General features: G+C 35.4%; 3 protein-coding genes across 4 annotated transcripts; 2 read left to right on the forward strand and 1 right to left on the reverse strand.

The window, feature by feature from the left end:
- Positions 1-5,611: 5,611 nt before the first annotated feature.
- Positions 5,612-9,981, forward strand: VIP1 (VIRE2-interacting protein 1). The gene is made up of 4 exons (XM_022047872.2): positions 5,612-6,308; positions 6,589-6,721; positions 9,268-9,352; positions 9,459-9,981. Exons 1-4 carry the CDS (start codon positions 5,728-5,730, stop codon positions 9,710-9,712), a joined length of 1,053 nt encoding a protein of 350 aa, XP_021903564.1. The 5' UTR covers positions 5,612-5,727; the 3' UTR covers positions 9,713-9,981.
- Positions 9,982-10,567: 586 nt separating this feature from the next.
- Positions 10,568-13,950, forward strand: LOC110818757 (abscisic acid 8'-hydroxylase 3-like). The gene is made up of 9 exons (XM_022047735.2): positions 10,568-10,931; positions 11,590-11,908; positions 11,994-12,146; positions 12,241-12,513; positions 12,598-12,684; positions 12,779-12,857; positions 12,957-13,063; positions 13,148-13,266; positions 13,574-13,950. Exons 1-9 carry the CDS (start codon positions 10,717-10,719, stop codon positions 13,662-13,664), a joined length of 1,443 nt encoding a protein of 480 aa, XP_021903427.1. The 5' UTR covers positions 10,568-10,716; the 3' UTR covers positions 13,665-13,950.
- On the reverse strand, positions 13,882-17,388 carry EMB1075 (Pyridoxal phosphate (PLP)-dependent transferases superfamily protein). Of its 2 annotated transcripts, none has more exons than XM_022047733.2 (6): positions 17,230-17,388; positions 16,744-17,118; positions 15,424-15,655; positions 15,136-15,329; positions 14,899-15,035; positions 13,882-14,558 (listed from the first exon to the last, which is right to left on the reverse strand). In XM_022047733.2, exons 2-6 carry the CDS (start codon positions 17,078-17,080, stop codon positions 13,992-13,994), a joined length of 1,467 nt encoding a protein of 488 aa, XP_021903425.1. In that variant the 5' UTR covers positions 17,081-17,118; positions 17,230-17,388; the 3' UTR covers positions 13,882-13,991. The 2 variants fall into 2 exon arrangements, with proteins under 2 accessions (XP_021903425.1, XP_021903426.1); XM_022047734.2 differs by having other exon boundaries at positions 16,744-17,128.
- Between the last annotated feature and the right edge of the window lie 677 nt (positions 17,389-18,065).

Consider the following 18,065-nt stretch of genomic DNA (forward strand, 5'->3'; position numbering starts at 1 on the left):
ACCATTCTTTTCTCTACAGGTTGACCGGAGCCGAATTACCAAAAGACGAACCACGCCGGAGAGCCGCCACACCCGAGAGCACCGTCGCCGGTAAGCTTCGGTTTTCCGTAATTTTTTGGCCCCCCGAGGGCCGTAGGGTGTTTATTCACAGAAACCAATGCGAGTGTGGCCGAATTCGGCCTGAAACGGCCGAAAACGGCCAACCCAGGGCGAATTGCCGCCGCAAGCGGCGGTGCTGTCGCTGGAGCACGGCGGAGCCGCCGTGCCGGAGTTGCAATATTGGCCGAAAGGGGCCCTGGGCCTAATTTGGAATTTTTTGGAACACGTGTAGGTACCGTTAGTGCGTTTCAACTTTCCGGGAGAAATTCAGGAGAAATTGTGGACAGCTTGTAGGTGCACTGTGAAGCCATGTTCGGACCCCTAAACGAGTAAGGACCCCTCACCCTATTTCCTATTATGGTGTTAAAGTTCAAAAATGATAAAATGGTATTTCTTGAACCATCGAATGTGTAAAATTGCTTAAGATCGCTAATGGAGCCCGAGTCTAGTGTGTTTGTTGGTTAACTGTGATTTGGCATGTTTTACAGTTTTAAATGCAGTATGAGATTTGATGTTTCCACTTTATAATTTCATGTGTATATTTTACTGTTTATTTGATTATGGGTTGAATGACTGATATACCGATACTGTATGTTGTCTGTTTGGCATAAATTGCTGTTTGCTTATTTAAATGTGAATTGACGATGCTGATTGAGGGAAAGAAAAATGAAAGATTGTGTTGATTGATAATTGTGTAATGTGCTCAGCCTGACTAGATATCCTGAGAGATGGTAGACGGACCGGGTCCGTAGAGGACCCTACTGGGATTGTGGTCTCTCATATCGGACGGGGTATAGAGATTTTATGTGTTTTGGCGCCCATACCGGACGGGGTATGGGGACGGCCCGTTTCACCCTCATACCGGACGGGGTATTGAGGTTTATAGTTTTAGCGCCCATACCGGACGGGGTATGGGGACGGCCTTGGAATCTGATTACAAGTATTAAGGGTAACGGGTAGTGGGACCCTATGGATCCCCATGGATACTAGTAGGCTGGTGAATGAGAAAAAGTGATTGTGTAATGATTGAATTGCAAAAAACGTGATGAGTATTATGTTGCGAGTTTACATGATTTCATAATGATGATAATACTATTGCTTTCGTATATTGTTTTATAAATTTCACTGAGGTAAGTAAATAGTAAAGGTTTTATTACTGATAAATGAGTTTTTGTAAATTATGCTCCATTGGTCTTTTTGTGTTTTCTACCTACCTTTACCCCGTGACGGTGAGATATCGTGATGCCCTTACTGGGTTAGTGTAGCTCATTCCTTATTTAATCATTTCAGATCAGGAAGACGTTGTTTCCGAGCCTGTTCCGCAAGAAGACGACGAAGGAGACGCCTAAGGACTCCATAGTTTTATTCATAGCTCTTATTTTCGAATTTCTCTTTTAGTTAATTTGACCTTTTATATTTTGAGTACGTTTTGGTTTTAGTGTAAGGGATGTTAATCGAATTTTAACTTCGCTTCCGCATTGATATTTTAATACACTTATTTCATTTAAAATTTCCGGGGCCGTTACAAAATATGTCTCCCAAACTCTTATGATATAGGACTTCTCAGCCTCCTCTAGCTGATATAATGTTCACAATAGGGTTCCCTATGTACCAAATCCGTCCACCTTTTTTCAGAATACCCAGTAAGCCTTTCATACATATATCTATATCATCAATCAATTGTCAATTTCATACTAACATTTCGTATTCACAAATCAATAGTAGGTTATGCAAACAGGCGATATGTACATTAATAACATAATTGATATATTTTATTTTAGAATAAACCAAGACGAGAATGTGCAGTGAAGTAAACCAAACAACCGAGAAAACAATCAAAATCATCAATTAAACATGCATAATATAATAGTAAGCAATTCAAGCGGTACAAAAAAATAAATAGTGAATCAGGGTAAATATGAACTGATCGGTTCCGACTCCACTAGTGACCTGTAATTATTTTTAATATTTTTTTTTATTTTTCATAAAATACAAGATATTCGATTATTAAGCCTCAATTTACCGTAACAGGGAATATGGTGAGTGATTCTTATCCGAATTGATATTTTAAAATACCGTGTTATCTACTACACCTCCTAACGGTCCCCGGATTTTATAAATTTTCTATGCAGAAATTAAAATACTCGTTACGTACCCAAAAACACCTCAAAAGGCTAAAATCGGTGTTGAAAAATCTTTTTGGCAAATTTTAAGGTTCTGGCACCGGCACCAGCTCTGCTGCCCATGTTGGCGGTTCACTTTGATATGTTTTTGACCGATTTTACACATATCCATGCGAAAAATACATTAAGAGACTTCAGTTGGCCGGAAAAAAAAAGTGAGATATACCAGTTGGGGGGATGGGGTCTCCGAGTGCAGCGGTTCTGCCAGTTCTCTTTCGCGGCTGGGGTTCCTCTTCGACTAACTTGCACCAGAAAGAGACGATGAATATAGTGGTCAAAGAATCGCGTGAAATGGAAAATGGAAAGGGGGTCATCGGAGAGGGTTTCAAATTTTGACAGAGACAGTTCAGTTGGGCTTTGTCCGCAATTTTTCGACTCAGTCATCGTCTCACTTGCTCCGATATGACCACAGGGAGGCTCGAAATTGAATTTCGAGCGAGAAGAGAAAAAAAGTACTTGTTTTAGTGTCGACAGTGGCTTCGACGGCAGTGACAGTGGTCGGGCTCATTCTCCGGCGTCTGCTTCTTTCCCCGATCACCCTTATTCTTCTTCCCCGGTCAACCTTTAGTCGGTTAGGGTTTAGTTCCCCAGTGAAGGGGAGTTTAAATATTTTTATCCTATTCAATCTAGGCCATCCGTTTGTGTCAACGTGGAGTAAGGAGGACCATTCGATGATTTCTCGTTTAGGCTGATGGGATGGACGAACCTAGACCGTCCATCACGATCAATCTCATCCAACCGATCGGGTTTAAAGAGAAAATGTATATGAGTCGTTCATGCACGTGGGAATGAGGCCTGGACCGTCGGATTGCCAGGCACGCGGATCACCTGCATGGCCTCCCGCGTGGTGCCAATGTCAGAGTATCTATCATGCGGCGTGCTCTGGTTTGCTCAGGCTGCCGACTAAGTTGTCCCATGTGGCCGAATTTCATCTTTTTGTGATTTCACCTCATGTTTTCAAGGTTTTTTTTTTTTTGAAAACACCTTTTGGATTTAAAATTTTATCCATTTTTTTAAAATTCTTTTCAATTTTGTTTTTAATTTATTTTTTTCTCAAAAATTTAAATTAAAGTAAAAATTTTTTAATTAATTATGTATTTTATAAATAAAATATAAATTATTCCGAACCAATTTTCGAGTCCGAATATTACAACTTATTTAATAGAATTTAAACTTGAAACTTTGAAATATAATATAAACTTGTTAAACACCAAGGTACACGTTGCTAGTGAAAAATACTATTCCTTCATATTTTTTTTTTAGTTCTTCTTTACATGCATTTTGTACAACTGGCACAATTACGATTATGATGGTGCATATATATATATATATAATGTTGTCAAATGTAAACAAGGGAAAGTACTAATTAATTTGTCTTCCTCCCTCATAAAAAATTAACAAATTAATCTGTCTAATTCCCTCCGTACGACTTGATCATAATATTCCACACGAAACATTTAGACTTAATAATTGTTAGAAACCATGTGCAAACCACCAACCTACTAATTACATAATCAATATTTAATTACTTTTTAACCATTTAACAAAATAAATCTAAAAAAAATTCTAAATCTCCCCAGTCAATGGTGTTGCATAGTTATTAGGAATAGTCTTACAGTCAATGTAATGGACGGACCCAAAAATTTCTAATATTCTTACCTTCGATCATTGAGATTTTTATACTAAATCTATACATTTTTTTAATAAAAATTTTATAATAATAAATATATACATAAAAAAATTTTGTAGTCCAATTCAAACATAAATTAAATTAAAAGAAAGGAAAATAAATTTTGAAGGTTGGAAAAAGTTTTGCGGGATGGTTGAAAGGTGAAGAAAAGTGCAAAGATTGAAAAAATAATTTCTGAAGTACCGCAAGATCTGGGAAACGACCGCCACACGCTGATTTTTGATCCTGTTCTTTTCATTATTCGATGCAATGACGTCATGCTCTTTTAATAAAATAAATAACTAATATTTAAAATAATAATAATAAATTATTAAAATAAATTAGTTTATGGTACATTGCATGCATGCATACCCAATTCTGTTTTAGTGGATAATAAGTAAATATTAATTGATTGATTTGGAAGATTAAGACTCTATACCTGAAAGATATGAATCTTGCTGATCGATAGTCTTGTATTCTTTGTTTAGATCATTCCCCAAAATAAATGTTCCCCCCTACCTACCAATATATCACCTCAAACTTTATGCATAAAAGGTTAGTGTAACGTTCTCTAATTATTTTATTTTTATTATATGAAATATCAAAATATGAGAGTTACCACCAATAGAAATCTAGCAATAATTTAAAATATATTTATAAAAATTATTAAAATTTTATACCAAGAGTTACTTAAGTACAAAAATTTAAAAATAATCTTAAATAAAAGTGTTATATATAAATAAAAATAATTAGTGCTGACAAGAGATTTTTTAAATGAGTTAATCTTAATGATTGTATTAATTTATTATTATTTTAAAAAATTAAATAAAATATATAAACGTAGTCAAATATAATTACAGTAAGGATGACTTATTCTTAAAATTTTTTATAACAAATTTAAAATTTTGTAAAAGCCTTATCTATACATTATATTTATTTTAATATAAAATAAATAATTAATAAATTAATCATTAAAATATACTTAGTTCAAAAATAAATTATTTTAAAAAATATTCAAAAACACGAATTATTACAAGAATAAACGAGATGAAACATTCACAAGCTTTAATTATTTGAGTAACCACGTAATAACATCCAACATGTCATTCGATTTATTTATAATTTATTAAAATATCAAAAAGATTGTTTATTAAAGGATGTGTTTGTTGTGGGAATTTTAGGTATTGAACATGAAAAGTTAATAGCAACAAATTATAAAGGTAAATTAGATGCAACTTTTTTGCTTTTGTATAAATTCTTCAACAATTAAATTGATAATTAAGATTAATTGTTGTTTAACTCAATAATTAATATATATAGAAATCATGGGATTAGTTTAATAAAAGAGTAAATTAAATAATTAACATTTTTGGGAGGGAGATAAAAACATGGGATGGGTCTTACTATTATAGACTGTAGGAGGTGTCAAGTTATGCTTAGTTGAGAAGTAAACATCAATTTATTAATCTTTTTTGACTAATTATTCTGACATGATTTAACTCTTTTATTTTTTATTTTTTCTACAATAACTTTTTTTTTTAAATAAAATAAAATATAATTTAACAAGTACAATTATTTTTTACTTATTAAAAAAAACCTAATTTTTATATTATTATTATATTATGATAATTAAATACCCAAAACTAATCAATGCCGCTACTATATCTCCCTCCTTTATTACTTTCTGTGATTGACTTCAATGAATCCTTGAGCTCAAAACCATCACTGATTACTGAACAACACTCGCCGCCGCTACCACCACCGTCACCGAGAGAGATGGAGGCAAAGCTGGCAGGTACCGGGGTCAGCGAGATAGAGCAGATGCCAGAAGTCCCGCAGCACAGAGGGCCCCACCACCGGAGGGCCCACTCAGATACCTCCTTCCGCTGCTTCGACGATCTCCTTCTCTTCGACCCTTCCGACCTTGACCTCTCCTCCCTCGACCTCCCTCCCTCCAATCCTCCTCCGCCGCGTGCCTCCCCCATGGCCGTCGATTCCTCCGACGAGTCCTCATCCAACGGCGCCCCACCTCACGCTCCCCCTCCTCCTCCCTCTTCTCTCCCCAAACCCCCCAGGACAATCTCCCACTTTCGCAGTCTCTCCGTTGACTCCGACTTCTTCGACGGATTTGCCCTCACCCCCTCCGTTCCTCCCCCTGATGACAGCTTTGGCGGGAAAACCTCTTCGGCCGGGGGAGAGAAGAGACCGTATTATCACAGACACAGTAATTCCATGGATGGAACGAGTTCGGCGTCGTTTGAGCTTGACTCAATTTTGGGTATGGATGGTATGAAGAAAGCTATGGCTCCAGATAGACTTGCCGAGCTCGCCCTTGTTGATCCTAAGAGAGCTAAACGGTAAAGTTCCTTCTTTTTATTTTATTCTTTGGTATAATAAACTATTGGCTTAAAAATATTGTTTTTACTGTATATTAGCGCTTTGTTCTTTTTCGGATAAGCTGGAAACTTCAGTTTATTTGTTAGAACCCCATTAAAGAGTTTCTATTCTGTAGCTTCTCCAATTGGAATTGCTCTGTATTTTCAAGTAAAGTTCTTCAATGATCCATTTCTTACCTTTTAAGAAGGAAAAATGAACTGGGTTGTCTGGTTTTCCTAATGGGAAAATCATGGTTGTTAGGATTCTTGCTAATAGACAATCTGCTGCGCGTTCGAAGGAGAGGAAAATAAGGTACACGAATGAGCTGGAGAGGAAGGTGCAGACGCTTCAGACTGAAGCAACCACCCTCTCTGCTCAAGTCACGATGCTTCAGGTATCTATGCAACTTGCCTTTTTTAATTTCAGATTTTGAAGAAAAATATATCAACTAAGCATTATATTATATATTTCATTATCCAAAAATGATCGTTTAGAGACTTGAATTCTAGACCTATATTCTTTTCTCTATTTTGGTCTTCTTCCTTTTGGTTGGATACTTAGATTTTCTTGTGGTCAACAAGGATTGATGTTACAATAAGTGAATACATTACAATTATCTCAGAAGAAGTTTGATTTTATTTGTTCTGTACAGTCTTCTATTAGTATCCTGCTGCCTTGGTCTATTCAATCACCGAGTTCTGTATAGCAGGATTTTTGTTTGTGTTGATGTGCTGCTCACTGGTATTATTCGTAAGGATTGAGTTGTTTACTCTATTTTAGAGGCTTTTCTTTGTTTCTCTGCTAGCAATGCAACTTACAAAGTTAAGCATGGCCTGAGACTGATGGCTTGAATTTTAGAATGTGAGGCGTGTCCTGGAAATAGGAATAAGAAAACAAAATTTGATGAAAAGGGTAAACATGGTGGAACCTACCACTTAACCACGAAGAAAAATTGGATCTCATAATGGTTTTGAACACTATTCTGTCTTCAAAAAGGGAACATGAATGATGAGGTACCAAAATTTGCTTCCCCAAAATTAGGTACAGATTCGTATCATTGGTAAAATTTCTATTTCTACTGTTGTTAATCCTTCTCCTACTAGGATGCCAAGCTGTGGCCAGCTAATTTATTGAGACCAGTATTACAAGCAGGAAGGTTACGGTTCATTTCTAGAGAACTAGGTCTCATGGCATTTCTCTAAATGTTTCTAAGGAACTAGGTGTCTTTAAGATGGAGAAACAAAACGTCTAAAAGAATTAGGTTTCCTTCCAGCCTCTGTTTCCCCTTGTTTCCAGAAGGAAATATATGTTTCTAAGTCTATATGCCTACTGGATTTATTGTTTAGGATATTAATCAGGCGAGAGATTCATTGCTATGCGCGAATAATTTTCTAATGTTAGATGCTAAAAGAAATTTAGTTGGATATGTGCATTTTTTTTAAAACTTGGCTCAGATATTATATTAGATTATACCTATATACCATTATATAGATCTCATACTTGTAATTTTCTAATGTTAAATGCTAAAAGAATTTAGTCGGATATGTGCAATTTTTTCTAAACTTAGCTCAGATATTATGTTGGATTATACCTTTAAAACCATTATATTTCTCATATTTGATCAAGCGTGGAATTGACATAAGATCATTTATGGTAACTATAAAACAAACTAAACTAGAAAATTTTGGGTTTTTTATAAACTACAGCAGGAAATCTAGTCTCCCACTTTACACCAAAAGTACAAGGTTATTGACTTGGCACTTTTTCCTTGTCCATGCATCCCTTGGCTAACCTACAGCTCCTTGGATAGCTCGATTACTTAATTGCTTGATTTTGATTGTATGTTGTTAAGAATTCCTGCTAAATCCTTACATGATGGGCATGCCTGTTTAAGAATGTGCTTGTGTTGCCATAGCTTGATTAGACATATGCTCATTTCTTTTTCTAAATTCTCTACTTAGTAAGTTTGTTGGAGAAAACTTTGCTCTGTATTTTTGCTAGTCCATTAAAGGCCCTATGCTGTGCCAGTTTTTGTCCATTTCCTTATTAATTTACCTAAAGTCAATCAAGATTTATCGCTTTCATTCTTTCATGGGTTAAGGGTGCGTAATGTCTAATTTTGTTTATTATCTTAGGTGAGATTTTATGGTGGTATCAGAAAGCCTTCTTTTGGCACTGTTACCAACTCCAAATATCAATAATATTTTTAAAGCTATTTAGTTAGTTTCTGTGGTTTTTTCGAACTATCAAAGTATCTCAAAAAATTACAATATTGTTAGAATTATTCTATTGTTTAGCATTTATTCAAAAATACTGTTAGAAGTTTTAGTTACTATGATACTTTTTATGGTAACTTCAGAAAATACCACTTCTGGTATCAGTACTGGAAAAATGGCTTCTGGTGCCCTGGTCGTGTCCTAGTCTTACAATTAACATTTATACTTCTATCAGTCGCTTTATGATAGTCTTATGTGGACCACTTAATTGCTAGAGTGCTTCATTTTGATAATTGAATAACTGAGAATTCTTACCTTACCGGACATGATGGCCATTAATATATGCATGTGCAGATGTTTGCTATGGCTAAGTGAGGCAAGCATTCCCATCTATGTCTAATCGCTTCATTTTGATGGTAATGCACCTGGGAATGCTGTGTCATACCAAGACAAACATGATGCCTATCTTTGTTTATGCATGTGCTTATGTTCATTACCTAGATAAGACAAATGCTCCTATCTGTATCCTAGAGTGTTGCTCAGTATAATATTATCTATGCCAGCAAGGAATATAAATTAAACATGTTAAGAAATTAACTTAAAGTAGTTAGGTAGTGATTCTAAAAACCGAGTAGTTACATGTTTGGATTAAAATGCTTCTTGGAGAAAAGTTATTGGGATTAACAAACAAGTAATTGAACATGTCTTTATTTGCTTTCTGCAGAGAGACACAACAGGATTGACTGCCGAGAATAAGGAACTTAAACTGCGATTACAGGCAATGGAGCAACAAGCGCAGCTTAGAGATGGTAGGCTGTTGTATGCTTGAGCTATTTTTCAGAAGTTTAAGTGGGAGCTTTCCTTCTGTCATCCCCTTAGATTTTTCTGAAGTTTTAATTCTCTTGTGATTTGCAGCTCTAAATGAAGCATTAAGGGAAGAAGTGCAGCGACTTAAGATTGCAGCCGCGCAACTCCCAGCTGTCAATGGAAACCCTTTCAACCGGGTACTTCCTCCTCAATTTCCAACCCAGCAAACAGCATTGCATCCGTTTGGTAGCCAGCAGCAGCAGCAGCAGCAACAAGCAGCGCAGATACAGACGCTTCAATCATCCCCCAGCAACCAGTCTCTCAACGGACAGCCACACCCTAGCTTTATGGACTTCAATTAAAGGGTCTAGTGTGTTTCATCACAGAAGAAAGAGAAAATTCTAATCAAGATTTTGTACATAGAAATATGTATGTGATTGCAGCGGGTAAAGAAAAATGGTTGTGAAAAGCGTTGCACATATGGGATATATGTTACCCAATTTAGGATAGCCTTAATACAAAAACATGTTGTAGGAAATTAGGTGCTAATATGCTTTGATCTGGTGAATGATTGCTGTAATGTATCTTTGATATTTGATGACTTGCATTTAACAAATCCTAGTGTTATTTTCTTCTGGTGTGATAAAGCTGGACTCCAAAGTATTGGTTGGAAGGGGAAGGTCAGGGTTCATGTAGGAGTAATTTAATATTTAAAATAAAAGATAAATTCATCTTTTAGAATAAAAAATAATCCTGGTAAAGTTTCTAAATTCTGCAACTTTTTATTAAATTTAGAATAAATTATTTTAATTTCAATAATATTTTTATGTAAAGTGATGAAATTTATAACGAATTATTTAAAGTTCTCAATAATTTTCAAATTTGAGGTAGAAGACCAAATGGGATAACCTCCATTGTAGTTAACGTTACATTGGAATCTTCAGATAAAAGCTTGGTTGTATCCACCTATGGAGTATCTCTCTCAACTAAGATGTATATTAAATTGGAAATTTTCATTAAAAATTTGCAGAGATGAATTTGGGATTTATTATAAAAAATATAAAAAATTAGAAAATATTATCATTCATACATACTTAAATCTCCGATGTACTAACATCCTAAAATAAATTGAAATTTTTGATAAAAACAAAAATAAAAAGAACTCTGTGAACATATCTTTTGGGTAATATCGTTTTGTTCATTACAAAGTAATCTTTGTCTATGTCACCAGTTTATTTGTGAAAATTTTGGAAGCTGCGGTTTGTCTCATACTAGCCCTAGTATCTGGACCCATGTTCTTATTAATTTATAAGATCAATAGCCTGCGAATTCAATAGCAAATGAACCCAATTGATGAATTTGGGAGATGGAGCTAATTAGTTTTTTGCTAATTGTGGGGTTCCTGTTGGTGTCTCTGGTTTCAGTTCTGTTGATTTTGCAGTCATGGAGTTCTACCCGGAAAGCAATGGAGAGAATTCCCGGGAGCTTAGGTTGGCCGATTGTGGGAGAAAGCTTCTCTTTTCTTGCTGAGTTTTCGAGTCCGTCTGGAATTTACAACTTCATGAGCCAAAGACAGCGCAAGTAAATCTCAAACTTTGTGGAATTGTTTCTTACACATAATTTTTTTTAACAAATAAAATATCTGAATTTAACATCTAAATACTAAATCTAATTAGCAAGGTCAACAGGAATTATGATCAAATTCTATGAAACTAAATTATTAAGTAGTCTTGTATTTTTGGCCCAATGATCTTTTACTTATAGCTGCTTAAATCAAATATTTGTCAGGAAAAAATTTTAAGAAATAAATTACTCTAAATAATACTTTGTTGGAAATTGAAAAAAGAAGAATGAAAAAAATTAATAAAAAGACTTAATTTTTAATTTATAATTATTTTTATAAATTTTCAAATATATTGGTACACCCAAAATTTTAAATATATAAAGCATAATTAATTTTAATTCATAAAGTATATTAAACTATTTATAAAAATTCAAAATATACATATTAATTATTATATTTATAACTTATATTTAATTTAATTTTGTGATAAAATAAATAGTTTAGACAAATTAAAAGTTTTAAATTATTATTTTCAACAATACCAACATAAGAGCACGTTCCAACAATATTGTCAATGGGAAATAATCACATTCTTATGGTCTCTAGTCCTCCTTTTTCTTTAGCCAAGAGAGTAAGGACTCCATTAAAATCTGATATTTATATTTATGGGTGTAGGTATGGGAAGATTTTTAAGAGTTATGTACTGGGGAGATACACAGTGTTCATGACAGGGAGAGAAGCAAGCAAAATCTTGTTAACTGGCAAAGACGGGTTAGTGAGTTTAAACCTCTTTTATACTGGGAAGCAGGTCTTGGGACCAACCAGCTTGCTCCAAACCACTGGAGAACCACACAAGCGACTCAGACGTTTGATTGCAGAGCCACTCTCCATTGATGGCTTAAAGAAATACTTTGACTTTATCAATAGACTTGCCATTGATACTCTAGATCATTGGTCTGGCCGAACTGTTCTGGCCCTTGAAGAAGCCTCTACAGTTAAGTATCTCATTTTGTTCTTTTTAATTAAAATTTAGTAACTATTTTTTTAATATTGTTTTTCATATGTCTTTATATGGGCAGTTCACTCTCAAAGTGATAGGCAACATGATAATGAGCTTGGAGCCAACTGGCGAAGAGCAGGAAAAGTTTCGTGCCAATTTCAAACTGATTTCTTCCTCCTTTGCATCATTGCCATTTAAGTTCCCAGGAACTGCTTTTTATCGCGGTATTGAGGTGTGTATGGATTAGTATAATATACAAAAGAATAAGTAATAAACTGATGTGATGTAATGTAATTACATGTAATGATGTTTCATGTGATGATTAGGCTCGGGATAGGATGTATGCCATGTTAGATTCAGTGATTTCCAGGAGGAGAAATGGAGAAGATTTCCAACAAGATTTTCTGGAATCTCTGATAATGAAGCACAGCAGGGGTGCAAACATTAATGGAGAAGACAATGAAGACAAACTCACCGATGAACAGCTCAAGGACAATATATTAACTTTGTTGGTTGCAGGCCATGATACAACCACTGCTGCTCTTACATGGCTGATAAAATTTGTTGAAGAAAACCCATCTGTCTTGGAAAAACTAAGAGTAATTTCCCTGACTTAATAATAATAAACTTTGGTAAGAGCTTGTGTAATTTGATTTTTAAATTCTTGAAACTAAAAATGGCAGGAGGAACACCTAGAAATTCAATCAAACAGAAAAGATGGAGGGAGTCTCACATGGGCTGAAGTTAATAATATGCCTTATACTGCAAAAGTGAGTATGTAGTGATTAAAGTTAATCTTTTTTTAGTTTTTTCCTTAGAATGTGCTGATAGTTTTTGGTTTTTGACTCTAAATTAAAATCTCAGGTAATCAGTGAAACTCTTAGAAGAGCCACCATATTGCCTTGGTTTTCAAGAAAAGCAGTTCAGGATTTTGAGATGGATGGTATAACATTAGGACAGAGACTTGATTTTCCTGGAAAAATTTATAATACAATAGAAAATAATGATTCTCATTTGGTGCGTGTGCGTGTATCCATTACAGGGTGCAAAATCAAGAAAGGTTGGTCAGTCAACTTGGATGTAGTTTCAATACACCATGACCCAGAAGTCTTCCCTGATCCGGAAAAGTTTGAACCTTCCAGATTTGATGTGAGTTCAATTTCATTAATTGATTTTCATTTTTCCTAATTTCCAGATTTATATTTTTCGCTTTTTTTTCGGGCTCAATTGCAGGCACCGGTAAAGCCTTTCAGTTTTCTTGGGTTTGGCAGCGGACCAAGAATGTGCCCTGGAATCAATCTTGCAAAAATAGAGATTTCCATTTTCATTCATCATCTTGTCTGCAGATACAAGTAAGAGCGATGTTACTATAGTCATCATGTCGTGTCCTGTGGTAGTTTTCTAAAATTTCACAGAGATTTTACTTAATAGCCTAACATTGCATAACAATCTAATAAAAAACATTCATAAAAAGTTACTAAATTATAACAAAATATTATAACATTACTGCCAATCGTTATATCTTCGAGATACTACAGTAATAACCAGTAAATAAAACCCACAAAAGAAAAATCTAAAAACTAGATCAGTGAAAGATATGATCAGACTAATCTGTTACATGCATCTGCAATTTTTTAACACTCACCATCTTTGTCACAGGTGGAGACCTCTGTCGAAAGACGACACCATCCATCCAACCCTAGTAAGAATGCCAAAGAGCAAGTACCCCATCGTGGTTGATCCTCTGTAGAAGAGAGACAGAGAGAGAGAGAGAAACGAGAAGCAACAGCTACATCAACGTTTTCCTAAGCAAGAAATTATGTTCCATTTCCTATCCTTTTCATAATATGCTAACAGGCTTCTATTTCATTATATAGACAATAAGATATTGTTTTTCTTACAATCATCTTCTCTCGGTCATAATTACCAAACATGCAAATTCTCCATCCTGATAAGAAAACAATATATGCTCATACCAAGGCATTATTAAATCTAAATTATGGTGAAACCGAAAAGTTCATTACAAACAGAAAGAAGGAATGAGAACAACTACAACAGGCACAATGACGACAATTCATCACTTGTGCAAAGGACAATGACAGTTAGCTCTTCCTACATCTGACACAAGACAAGGAGGTTGAGCCTTCCCATCCTGGTACCAAGTAGACCGATTTTCAACTAATTCTTTCAGGAAAACCTCCAGCTTCTCAATGGTGACATTAGGCATCACTACAACATGTGCAATGTTGCCTTGGCATGCGAGTTGCCACCTACGAACAAACTCTTCATCTTGAGGCCGTTCAAACACCACTGTGCTGCTGAGTTCGTTCAGCATGGCACTGATCCCAGCTTCATGCATTCGGTCCTTCAGATAGTGAGCATTTCTAAGACACTTCTGAACTTCTTTCTGGAACCCTTTGTAACCTTTTCTGTTGAGGGTATACCAGAGGAAAATAGGTGCATGGCCATTTCGGCTTCCCATGATTGTGGCATCTCTAGAAGCTAGGTACTCCACATTTTTTGAGAGTGCATTGATGTGCTCCATTCTAGTTATCTGAACACCACAAGGCATTGGACATCCCACAAACTTGTGGCCAGAGACACTCACACTTCCAATAGGCTTCTTGAAAGAAACCTTTGGTGCCTGTTCACCACCAAACATGAATAGGCACTTGTTTAAGATTAAATATAGTAAGAAAACAAAGTACCTTTTTTTGAGATAAGAAAACCAAGTACCTAACAGGGACATATCTAGTAAAGAGGCATGATATTAGCTGGTCTACTAGATAGTAGAGCAGCTAAGAACAAGGTCAATTTTGTAGTCTATAAAGGTCTCAAGAAGGGATAGAATTACAAATAGGCGGAAAGAATTTGAGTCTATTCAAGGTTTAAGCACAAAAAGGAAATGTAATGCAACATTCCAATGTTCATCCACAGCCCCATTAATACCAGCTGGCACACAAGTTTAAAATAAAATTACTTACGCGCTTGACAAAAGGCATCATCAGTCCAAACAAAGCTCCATCACAGTGAATATAGAATCTATCACGTGAGAATCCACTCTCTTCAAGAGTTTGTATTACAAGATCCAGATCATCAACAGCTCCTTTAACAGTTGTTCCTGCAAAGTAAAAACTACCATCAATTGTAAGATCTAAGTATATGATGCACGCACAGAATTCTTCTCTGCGTCTATGGACAAAAAAGTGAAGGATAGAGACCTATATTGACGTTGACTATTGCTGGTTTGTCCTTGTTAGCAAGTAGTTTCTTTTTGAAATCAGCACAATCAATCTCACCCGAGATGAGAGTGTCAACCTTTACACATTCCATTCTATACATCCTTGCTGCTTTAAAGACCGAGTAATGTGATTCATTTGATGCATATAAAACCCCATCAGGAAACACTTCCCTCCTGGACAATTAAACCGATAACTTGTTTGACTTCTATAGCACAAAGCAATTATGACTAAATTAGAGTGATCATGAAACTATAGATCAACACTGACCCAACTAAAATTCCATGAAGATTGCCCTCTGTACCACAGTTTGTGATGTATCCCCAGTAATCATTTTTCTCTATTTCCCAGAGCCGAGCAAACCAATCCAAAACTCCAACTTCAAACTGTCTGGAGTGAACCCCATAATTGCTCTCTATAAATGGATCACCAAGATTGTTGATGGAAAAATGTTGCAACTGAGCAAGAGCTCCATAATCAAAGTCTAGATTATAAGGATAACCTGCAATGAATGTGTACCACCAGTAAGAATATGCATTTCGCAAGTTGTGCAAACCAAAGAAATGAATAATTAAAAATTAGGTATGATAGATATGTGATAAAAAGAAAAAAAAGAATACCAAGGCCAAGCAAATCGATCTAGAAAGGAAGCAAGTATGCAATAGAGTAAATGGGTAGCTAATTAACATAAGATGATAAAGCCAAAAGGAACTCCAGGCCAATCCGGGTTTTAGCACTTCAACAGAATTTTATTACAAATGTTCCAATATCAAAGTGAAGAATAAGAGACTGTGGTATAATTACTTGAGAAAAAGGAACTGGACCCCATATGGCAGCAGAAAATCAAAAATCCAGAGAAAACATTAACCTGTGTATCAGCAAAGAATTCAGTCTTGGAACTAGAGCTCGATGCAATCTATATCATCTTCTTCAACCCCAAAAGGAGGAGCTTTTAATTGGAGTCATAGAATAGGCAGAACCCCAGAATGAAGTCGCATGACTAGTTCTCATCACTAGAGGAATCTGTATCAATGATCTCCAAATGCTATCCACTTCCTCATGCAAATTAGGGTAACTACCGTCATGCATAGATGGCCTTTGTGGAAATATTCGCAATTGGTACAAGCAATTCAAAGCCCCAGTTGATCGATTTTTAACATTTTAGGTGCCAATGCTAGAATGGAAACGAAATTTTAGAAAAAGAAACAAATTTTACAAGAACAAAAAGAAAACCTACTGAGCATCCGTACTCTGCTAGGAATTGAAAATTTTAAAAATAGAAATAATAAACAAAAAGCATTTTCTAATCAAAATGACTCGTCGTCAACGCAGATTTCTCGATTTAAAATTAATTAATTTATAACACATTTAAGATCAAGAAATAAGATCTGTAACCTGCATGGATTTAGAGTTTGGTTTAAGATTTCCGATTTAACCCAACTCAGAAGGAAACTTTCCTTTTAAACTACCTCCATTTTCTTTTGTTTTTCCTCGAACCAAAAACTCCAAGCCAAACGCAATAAATAAACAAACAAACAAGCTAAACCAAACGTTTTTCCAATCACCGAGGCTGTTATTTAGCACGCATACCTAGATGGTGCTTGGTCCGCTCAATCAAGTTCTTCCTGTATCGAGCCAAGACGCCAGCCATGTAAGCATCCTTATCGCCCGTTAACTCGTCGTTGGCATCCGGCTCCGTAATGACGAGAGATGTGGTATGCATGTTCCTCCCGAGAACGATCTCTCTAACCCCATTCTTCTGCTTATTCCCCGCCTCTTCTCCTACAACCACGCCGTCGGCTTCCACAACGGGAGGCAACGGTTCCGCCACGACAACAATCGGATCGAACACCTCGGACAAGATCTCCGCCCTCCCATTCACCTTCCCCAATACCGGTCCTCCTCCTAGTTGTACTGCCCCAACCATGACTCCTTTCTCCGCTTGGGGAACAGAAACCGTGAAACCTGAAAGAAACTGAAATGAAATGAAACTGAAATGACAATAATATCACGAAAATAACGGATCTGAAAACGTGAGCGACCGAGACAAAGGATGAAGAAAAAGACGACGAGTACCTGAGAGAGAGGCGGTTAAGTCGCTCGACTAGGTGGGTGAAATGGTAGAGAGAATAAGGGGTTTGGGCCTCCGTTATAGGCGCCAACTTTTGGTCTTATTTTCCCGATTGTGTTTACCGTCGTAAACGGACAGTCGAGACTGGAGAGAGTTTTGTGTTGCTTTATTTTTTGTTTTTTTTTTTTAAATTATATTAAAAAAAGAGAGAAATTAAAGTAGACAGAATATATTATCTAAATTAAATACTAATAAAATTATAGTTATGATTAGTAAATAAAATATAAATTATGCATCTCTTTAATAATTTTTTTCTTAATTTTAACATAAATTTTATTAAAATAAATTATTATTTTTTAATTACGATCTTCATCAATCCCCATTTTGATTTGCAAATTAAAATGATCCTCACCAACCTTTGAGGAGTCAAATTTGTTATACATCCACAATTGGTAATCACACTCAAAAGGAGAATCTCCAAGAGGAAAATTAAGCAGATGGGAACAAAAAAAGTTACAAAAACCCAAAAAACTATGTCAAATTCTTGATACTAAAACATTACTACAAATTCTTTTTACATCATGTTTAGAATTGAATAGATTACTTGTAAAAAAATTTCTAAAATTACAATAATCTCTACTTGTATGTATGAGTTTGTTTATTTTATTAAATTTTTTTATGTATTAAAAAAACGTATGTTATTCATCGAATATAAAATAAAACATACATAAATATATTATGCGCATGTATTTAATACCTTGTAATTCCAACCACGATACTTTAAAGGAAAATATTGAATGGTATGGCCACGACTTGGATGCCATGACAAAATTTGCTTGAA

Source organism: Carica papaya, chromosome 1, assembly GCF_054855325.1.
Source record: "Carica papaya isolate Zhongbai chromosome 1, ASM5485532v1, whole genome shotgun sequence".
Classification (NCBI taxonomy): Eukaryota; Viridiplantae; Streptophyta; class Magnoliopsida; order Brassicales; family Caricaceae; genus Carica; species Carica papaya.